The sequence below is a fragment of the Corvus kubaryi genome, unplaced genomic scaffold, assembly GCF_017639235.1.
Source record: "Corvus kubaryi isolate FWS band 111438036 unplaced genomic scaffold, C.kubaryi_AGA036_p1.0 37334, whole genome shotgun sequence".
Classification (NCBI taxonomy): domain Eukaryota; kingdom Metazoa; phylum Chordata; class Aves; order Passeriformes; family Corvidae; genus Corvus; species Corvus kubaryi.
The window spans coordinates 17,894,988-17,904,384 of NW_024581108.1; the positions used below are offsets into that span (position 1 = coordinate 17,894,988).

The 9,397-nt window shown below is 50.2% G+C and overlaps 1 protein-coding gene across 1 annotated transcript; it reads right to left on the reverse strand.

Annotated features, from left to right (window-relative positions):
- Window positions 1-232: 232 nt before the first annotated feature.
- Window positions 233-8,902, reverse strand: TMEM275 (transmembrane protein 275). The gene is made up of 2 exons (XM_042030623.1): window positions 8,170-8,902; window positions 233-3,906 (listed from the first exon to the last, which is right to left on the reverse strand). Exon 2 carries the CDS (start codon window positions 3,814-3,816, stop codon window positions 3,268-3,270), a length of 549 nt encoding a protein of 182 aa, XP_041886557.1. The 5' UTR covers window positions 3,817-3,906; window positions 8,170-8,902; the 3' UTR covers window positions 233-3,267.
- Between the last annotated feature and the right edge of the window lie 495 nt (window positions 8,903-9,397).

Genomic DNA, 9,397 nt, shown 5'->3' on the forward strand with positions numbered 1-9,397 from the left:
TGCTGTGGGAGTAGTGTTTAGGCAACCAGGACTTCAAGGAAAAGTGGCACTCAAGAGGCAACGTGAATTCTTAGGGACACTTTTTCCTTGCAGCTCCTTGCACTGTCTGGGAAGTCAAGCAGGAGAGTGAGGAGCACGAAGCAAAATGAACACAGGCAGGATTGGGGCACACACAGTCTGGGGATAAGGGAGAAGGCAGTTGTTAGAGTGAAAAAGCAGGCAGGACAAATGCTTTCTGAGTGCAATTATTTTAATGTGTCTGTCTTTTCCAAGTTCCACATTGCACACACAAGAATAGCAATTTTTTAAAAAAATACTCACACCAGAAATGCTGACTTGGAGAACAAGGGACTCTCTCTATCTCCCACTACACAAGCAGGCACGAGATTCACAACATCAGTCACAGCTGCTCATGGGGGTGAACAGACAGACATGGAAATTACAAAAGACAGAAAAAGGCAAGAGTGGGAAGGCAGCAGACGTCCTCATGGCCACCTTGCTGGGCAGGCAGGCAGCTGGGGTCACAGCTTGGTGGGCAGGCCCACCACACCAGGGGATCAGCATCTCACTGGTCCTACCCCTCTGCCTGCCCAGGTACCAGCTCTGCTGGTTGTCATCTCTTGGTCAGCCACTGTGTTATCCATCTCTGGTGGTACTTCACAGGGCAGCTGTGGTAAGGAGGGATTTCAGGATGCTCTTCAGACTTGGCTTTCAAGGCTTCAGCGAACAAAGAAAGGAGTTGTATGGTTATAACTTGATTTTACTAATTTTTTGGCTCCAAGTGCTCCAAGAGAAGTCCTGCAGTAACCATATTCACATGGGAACTTGAGCCCACATCTACCCAAGCCCACACAAACATCCTTCTCCCAAACCTGCTTCTTCTCCTTCTCCTCCTAATCAGGATAGACCATCCCTGCTAAAACCACAGATATAATTCCTTGGTGGAGAAGGAGCTGTTGAAGGCAGCAAACAGCTGGAGCACTCAGGGACTCACATTAAGACTGAGTGTTTGGTTAACCTTTCGTCAAGGAATTATTTCAAGTCAGGCTGACTACCTGTCATCCTACCTGGGCTCATGCAGGGACCATCAGCTGCCCAGTGGCTCCCCAGAGCAACCAGGACACCTCCTGCATGACCTGTACAGCACCGTGGCTTTTCTCTCCAGCTCCCTCATGATCACATGTGGTCCATGGCACAGCATCCATGTGGGTCTCACAGCCTGGCCTCACAGAGGTAGCTGGTGGCACAGGGGAGCCTTGGCCATGCCACAACCCCTCTCTCTCCCTCAGCATTTCCCCTTCAGCCCTCCCACCTCTCTCCACACACATTTCTGATGGCTAAAGCCTCAAGGCTGTGTCGTCCTCAGCCAAGCAAGCAGCTGATGCTGGGCTGAATACCTCCCTGTGGCTACAAGAGATGTAAAGTACTGTAAGAGAGAGATGACTGAAGGGAACGTGGCACGGAAAACACATCTCAGGAAACCTGAGTGGTGGTGAGGGCATGGACTTTTTGCTGACCCTTCTAACCTGGGAAATTTGGGGCATCAAAGGGAGGTAGTAGAATGCAGGATGAAAATAAGCCAAAGTGTGCAGCTCTCTGCTGCAGGATCACAAATGATGAGGATTGACAGACAGTCAAGGTGCAAATGGATTATTTCATGGAGAAGAAATCCATTCAGGGCTACTACATACAGGCACCACTTCCAGCTCCAGGAAGCTCCTAAGCAATAGCACATTGGAAGCTGGGAAAGCACTTTGGGCAAGCAACATCCTGGTTTTCCCCTGTCTTTATGTTCTACTCCAGACCTCGCTCTCAGCCTTGTCAGAAACTGGATTCTGGGCTAGCTGGGCCATTGTAGTGGAGTCAGTGGAGTATGGTCCAGACGACTTCCTTGTCATTCAAAGTTCCAAAAACTTAGTTTCAAATACAGAGTTTCCATGAACAGAGGACCTGTGCAGCCATTCCTACTTGATAGCCACTCTCCTGCTGCTGCCTCCTCACATACAGGTCCTGCCTAGCAGTGCTGTCCTTCCCCACACTGGTCCCACATCCCACATGTGAACAGGAGTCAGAGGCAAAGCCCATCAGTACAGCACTGTGTTCCCAGCCAGAGTAACCCAGAGAAGAACACAAGTCCTTTGCAGCACTATTCCATCAGATTAGGGTCTTTCTGGGGCAGAGGGGGTGTCTTTGCTTGGAACAGCTTTTGATAAATTCTCTTCTGTAAACTCATCCCACTGCTTTGCAAGCCCATGAGCACACTGAGCAGCCCATTTCCTGCAGCAAGGATCCACTCCTGGGTGATGGATCTCACAGTCCCTTCAGGCAAGGAGGTACAGTCACCACCTTCCAGCACAGCTATTCTGAAGCCCATACAGTTATCTATGCCCTGCCCCGATGTGTGTCCCACGCCAACCTTCCACAAAAACATGGGAAGGAAGTTGCCTGGTACTCAATACATAATGATGGCCCAAAAATTTAATTTGCTGGCTCCTCTTAGTCTCTGGTTACCCCAGGAGCTTATCCCCAAGGGTTCAGCCTGACTGATCTTCCAAGAAATATACTGTGAGGAGTAGCACAGCTGCAGCTCAAACTCATTACCACGAGAGGAAAATACCAGTGCTAATTGTGATCCTTGTGGTTCCTTCTCTTAGAATGGGCAGTAAAATCACCCAAATGAGGGCAGGATGAGACAAGAATTTTCAACAGAGGGGAGATGGTTTCATACTGCCTTTTCAGTAGCAAACACATTGCTTTGTCCCTACTGCCAAAAGGTCTGGCACTAAAAATGGTGAAATCTTCTTGTGACTGAGTGGCAGCAAGCTGTAATTTACTGCATTCCTGCTTCTTTTATGTCCAAGAATTGCTTCACTTCTGAGAAGAAAAAGCTGTCATTTGTCAGTCCCATGTAGCCTCTCCTTCCAACTGTGTTTTTTTTCCACATTGTGTCAGACAAATTAATTCATTCCCCTCTTTCTATCTGCTCCCCAGAAATGGCAGCGTATTTCCAGGAACTGAGATTCATCTTTTCACAGCAGCATCATTATCAGTTTTCCTTTTAAAACCGTATAATGAGCATTTTTCAGCAAAAACCTGGATTTTATTTTTTTTTCTGCTGTTGCATCCATCTCCCTTAAAGTAGCTCAGAGAGACCCGACTGTCTGCTGGCTTTTCACAAGCACCTTCCCCACACCTCTGACTGATGGTACCTTTCCAGCTCACCCATTGCAAGGTTTGGCTGGCTGCTGACAAAAGCTTTGCCCAGGTTTAGGATGTGGCCAGGTCCCTGGGCAGGTTGAGCTGTATGGCCTCTCCTCCTGTGGTGTATTTGGCCACTGGCCCATTGCCTTCCATTGTGAAGAGTTTGCAGGTCTTGGTGTTCTCATGAACCGGTGTGGACTTTTTGGAGGAGATGGGGGAATTGGTGGGGCTCAGCTGGACAGCAGTGGTGTCCTGCACCGTGTGCTCGCTGGTTTCAATTTCAAAGGCTGTGTTGCCAGGTTTGATGAGGCCAATGTTAGAACCTGGCTTGGATTTCCGGGCCCCGTGGGCTGGGGGCCTCCGGCTGCAGATGCAGCAGGCACCGAAGAACGTGAAGGCCACCACCAACAAGATGGGTCCGATGATGATGGGAGGGTTGTTCACAGGGAGGAAGGTCCCAAAGGCAAATGCTCCCACTAAAGTGATGTTGATCCCTGCTAGCATGATGCAGAGTCCACAGGCGCAGCAGAGAGCAGGGGAGGGGAGGCCCTGGGGTCGGGTCTTTTTCTGGGTGGGTTTTTGGGACAAAGAGCCACTGCTCTTTTCACTGAACATGCTGGGAAGGGTCTTGGAGGTCACTTCAGTCCTCACAGGGTGAATGCTGTGTTGAGAAGGTCAGTTCCAGTCTCCTGTTACCTTGAGATCCTGGAGAAGAATGAAGAATCGGTTGTTAGAGCACTGAACCAAGCACCTTTTCCCCACCATTCCTGGTGACCAGCATCTTCTCCAGGTTTGCTGGTGCCAGCAACTAAGCACCAATCCAAGCCTGCTTTCAAGGCTGAGCTCTCCTTGACTGTAGTGGTCACATGTGGTCACCCTCAGGCTGGAGCATGGAGCCCAGTGTGCTCCATGTCCTTTGCTATTCATGTGGATGATGCCCAAATGAATCCAAGCATGCGATGGCCAGAGCCTGTGCTGCAGCTGGTCTCACAGTGTTTGTCACCACCCACACAACACCTGCCCAAAATGACAACAGAATCCAGCACAGCCCTGAACATCCCTCACTGCAATATGAGGTCGATATATTTTTGAATGGGTAATGGTCCACAATTGTGACAGAAAGGGGGACTCTTTGTTCCATGTCTCAGTTGTCCAGCAATTGAAACGAGTCATCCAGGTTGCCTTTCCAACCAGTGGAGAATAAAATGTCACAGAAGATGACCCAGAACATCCCCAAAAGATGTCCATACTAGAGGGCTGAGCTGACTAGAGAGGCAGTCTTGGAGACGACTCGAGCAGATAACATGTGGATGTTCGGTGACACAAATGCCATCAACAGATGCAGAATGACACCCTGTCAGTCACACAAGTCTCTAATAAAATGGAGCAAATGTGAGTGTTTTGTCAGCTAGACCACGTTTTCTACCATGCATCTCACCATCTTCAGTGTGATCACAGGAGACCCCACAGAAAGGGGACTGGGGACCTTGTTTGCCTCAGCAACCACAAACCCAAACTTCTACAAGGTTCAAACCTCTACAAGCAGTATCACCTCCAGGATGGAGGCCCATGGAAACTGAGGTGCTGAAGTTGAAAAAGAGCCTGTGTGGGGATCTGTCTAGGACCCAAGGCAGTAACACTTAGCCCTGACTGACAGTAGCAGCTTCTCCATGAAGGAGATTATTGGATGTGATGGGAGCTGGCTTTGTGTTTGCCGTACTTGCTGGGAAGTCAAATTGCCAGCAGCCAATTTGTCAGCAGTTTGCTGGTGATGTCTTTGATTTTACAGGCAGGAGAGCATTTCTCTTCCCAGCCTGATTGCAAACAACAGCAGTCTGCTCTTCCTTGCTCCCCGCCTAGCTCCCTAGCTTCTTCTCTCCTCTCCTGTCAAATCCCTTTCAAAAGTGTTGTCAGTGAAAAACTGATACCGCTCAGTTTCTATGGCAAGAGCCAAGAATCTCTGTTGTGCTATCAACACTCTGTAGCTACTAAATAAAAAAAAATCTCCACAAACCAACAAATAATAAGCCATCACCCATCACACTGAAACATGCCAGTGGGATCAGCCGGGCATTTTCAACTTTTTTCCCAGGTTATAAAATTTTCTGGCACCTCCAGCTGAGGCAAAGCTCTCTGCTGCTCTATCGGGTGTCATATCTCATTTCCTTGGCTTGGGCTTTTATTTAGACCTGAATGCATGCATCAGTCAACTTTCAATGGAGTTCCTATTCAGTGAGACATCAGCTGGAGCTGACAGGGACAGGTGCTTCAAAAGGATTAAATGCTTCCTCGTCTGGGGATGCCTGACTGGGGAGGGGTCTCTCAGCAGGCAAAGATTTTTCAGGATACTGAGAGTGTGTGAGAGAGAAAGGGCATTTTCTCCATTAGCCAGGCTAACACATGTGCATGTTTCCCTAGCAGTGTCCTTTTGTTCTGCCTGGGAACCCTGGCATGCTAGTGTGAGCTGGAGCCCTGATTCTGTCTCCTTCACCAGCCCTGGACCAGCAGCAAGATAGCTTCTGGTTAAAGATACAGATGCACAAACTGCAGACCAGATCCTGCAGATGCCAGTCTGAACCTCTGGCACACAGAGGCTGCAGACACCCCAGTGTGGCTCTTTCCCTTGGTTTGCCCCACATTCTCCCACTGCAAAGTGCTCACAGGGCACTGTGTGGCTTCTTGCGGTTAAAAAACATCACAGATTCACTCCATCAGCTTTGTTCCTCCTGGCTTCTCAGCACTCACCTGCTTCCAGTCTGAACGAATTCTCCCTCCTGGAAGAGCCAGGCAGCTGGGCTCCAGCAGGACACAAAATAAGCCAGCTGCTTCTGCTCTTGGGCAAGGCATCACCAGAGGTCAAGCTGCTACTGAGACTTTCAAGAGCAACTTCAACCCATCCCATCTGTCAGGGGGCACCTGTAGTCACTCCAAAGAGACCCTGCTGGTTTCTGGCTGCTTTCAAGGCTGCAGCAATAGCACCCAGAATGGTCCCTTGTAGCTCATTTTCTCTGCCTGGTAATTTTTGTTCATCATTACAGATCCCTGAGCACAGGGGCTGAAGCTTGGGCAAAATCCTCACTGGACCTCCCCAGGCTGTGAGGGGAGGAGTGGGACAAGAGGGCTTGTTCAGGCACCATTGGCAATGATAAATCAGGGTGGCTCATCCAAGGACAGCTCACCCCAGCAGGTAAAAGAGAACCACAGCTCCACTCTAGAAGGATAAGTGACACAGGAGAATAATCCAGCTGGGCTCACACTGGGTACAATCACCATCAGCTTCCCAGGCATTCCTGGTGCCTTCCCAGAAGGAGGGAAACCAGATCTACAGTAGAGAAATAGGGATGTGGCACAAAAAGGCTGAGACCTCTCACACTGCAGCTTGACTGGAGGAGGTATTGGCTACTCCTTGGGCCCCCCTAAGACACCTGACAGGTTGTGCCCAGGCTCAGGAAACAGCCCCTGCCTTCTCCTGGCAAGTGTCAAGGGAAGAAAGGAGTCAGGGCTGAGATCTCATCTAAACTGTGTGAGCAATTCTGGGGCTTGTCACACCCTCTCTATAGCTGCACCATAAGTGTTCTGGCCATGCTATGTCCACGGCAAAACTTCTTTCCCCTCCTCTTTGCTCGGAGCACCTACATGGGGTAATGGACCCTCCCCAGCAGAAAGCAGTGGACTCACTGGAGATTCCTGCCTGGAACCTCTCCCATCAGCTTGGGGGCAGAAGATCTTGGAAGTCAAGCATGATTGCAGGGCTAGGACATGATCTGCACGCACACCAGAAGGTGACCAACAGCATGCAGAAGACAGTGTGTTTGGACCAGGAACATTTAGAAAGTAGATCACTGGTTGCTTTTGTCTTGGTCTCCATATAAAACATCAGGGATTACACACAAGGGATTCCTGTTAGAAAACTAGATGACATAGGGATGAGAAAGCCAACAGAGCAGTGGAGGATAAAGCAAAAAACAAACCAAAGCCACAGAATGCCTTACACTATCCTCTACCTAATAAGGCCCCACAACAACATAAAGTCTGTGTTTATTCTGATTGCCATGTACAACAGAAGCATCTTTGCTCTTCTGTCATCTCCTAAAGCACAGGCTGATGCTTCTCCATCCCCTTCTCAGCCACAAGAATAGGCTGATGTGGGTTCAGCTCCCACTGCTGACCTCCCTGAGGATATCTGGCAGCTTTTACCTTCCACTACAGGAAAATCAATGGCTTAAAAAATGACCAACTTTTCAGACAAATTAGTCTATGTAAAATGAGTTACTTCTGTTCCATCAGGAGTGGAAAAAGTTCTCTTTGGGCTCTTTGTCTGAAACAGATTCTTTTCTTATCAGTTAGAGTGTAGATTTCTTCTGCAAACAGTATTTCAGCTTGAAATGCACTACTGTGAGCACTGCTGTGCAAAAAGAAAAGCTGCACACTCAAGCTGGTGTGATGGAAATCCAGAGGCTCTAATGATTCCTTCCAGGGGAATATCCACCCCTCCCTATCCTCTCAGGGGGACAAAGAGAAACTTTCATCCATATCTGTGAGAGTTCCTAGAGCTTGAAGGGCATACTGACATATTCAGCCAGCATTTTAGGAGCATCATTTAAAGCCATAGCAGCAGCAGCACGTACAGCTAAGCACGCTCCCCTCTTAGTTGTAGTGGAAAGAAATTGAGCTGTCATCCTTCCACACCATCTCACTGCAGCAGCACAACCAAAATATTTGACAGACCCCAGATGAGTCTCCTTTCCAGGAGTGTGATGGCACAGAACAATAATGACAGTGATCAGCAAACAGAAATTGCAGTCAGACAGCTACAACCACCCCACACACAGGCAGCCTCACAAACGCACAGGCACACAACGTTTAGCTACCAGGAGAAGAACAAGACTTTTTTTTTTCCTGGGTAGAGTGCTGGGAAACTCTCTGGCCCTGCCAGAGCCTCGGTGTCTGGAAGGGGAGGACACTTACCTGGGCTGGAGCGTGGAGACAGGGAAGGCGATGGAGGGAGCGGGTGCCCCGGGTCTCCCCTTCACTCTTCAGTCGGGGATGACAAAGCCATGGCTAGTCCCAGCAGAACCGGGGCTGGAAGCCCAGCTGTGCGCTGGGGGGGAGAAGGATCTCACATCTCTCCTCCCCTCTCGTTACCGAGCTCAGGAAACTTTGCTGGGGTGTCAGGCGGGCAGTCCCGGGGAGAGCTCAGCGGGCTCTGTGCGAGCTCGGCCGCTTTCCCCCGACTTTCTTCCTTCCCCTCGGAGGACGATGTTGTTCTCCTTAGGCAGATGGGTGCTCAGCCGCAACATCCCTGCCCCGCAGCATCCTCTCCTTCCTCCTCCTCCCCGAGCCCGCGGTGCCCAGGAGGCTCAGCCCACCGCCCACCGCTGTCCGGCACCGCTCACCCTCTCCACGCTGCTTTTCCTTCTTCCTTTTCTACTTCAAGGCTACAGCTCCCGCCCCCTTCAGCTGACAGAGGTGCCCGGAGCAGAACAGCCCCTTTTTCCCCCAGGGAGTGGAAAAAGCCGGGAGCGCATCTCCGCCGAGGGTCAGCCCCAGCCGCGCTCCGGCGGCCCCGGGGCGGAGAACGGAGCGCGGCGGCCGCGGGGAGAGAGGGAGACACGGCCAAATGCCAGGCAATAGGATGCAGGCTCGCCGATGCTGCTGCGAGGCACGGATCTCTCAAAGGTTTGAAACGCACGTAACGAATTAAAAAAAAAAAAAAAAATATATATATATATATGTATATATACTACCGGTGTGTGGTGCCTTTGGATGATGGGGGGATGCCGGAGGGATGCGTGCAGAGAGTCTTTGCTGTGAGAGGTACTGAGACAGGACCTCCAGAGCTGCAACGTCCAGGGTGTGGGGAGGTGCTGGAAAAAACAAAAAAAAACCGTCCCCAGATGTACAACTAATATTTCAAACCAGCAATCAGATCTATGGTACACTTAGAGGTGCTTGGTCTAAAACCATGCCTCGTGCTAGACCCTGTTGCAAGCACAGCCAAATCTTAACTCCCATATTAAGAGGCCAATCTCTCTGTTTGCAGAGTTGGTGACCACAGGGAACATGGCAAACTGCGAGCTGTGCACTGGATGAAGTACAGATAATTCTTCCAGAGCTTGAGAGGTGCTGACACTCAAATGTCCTCGTCTGCTCTCCATGCCCACACTGCTGTAACCAGCCTGGCTGCTGCCACTGA

Excerpts from the sequence above, each read along its gene's own strand:
- TMEM275 (XM_042030623.1), bottom strand. The coding sequence starts at position 3,816 with ATGTTCAGTGAAAAGAGCAGTGGCTCTTTGTCCCAAAAACCCACCCAG.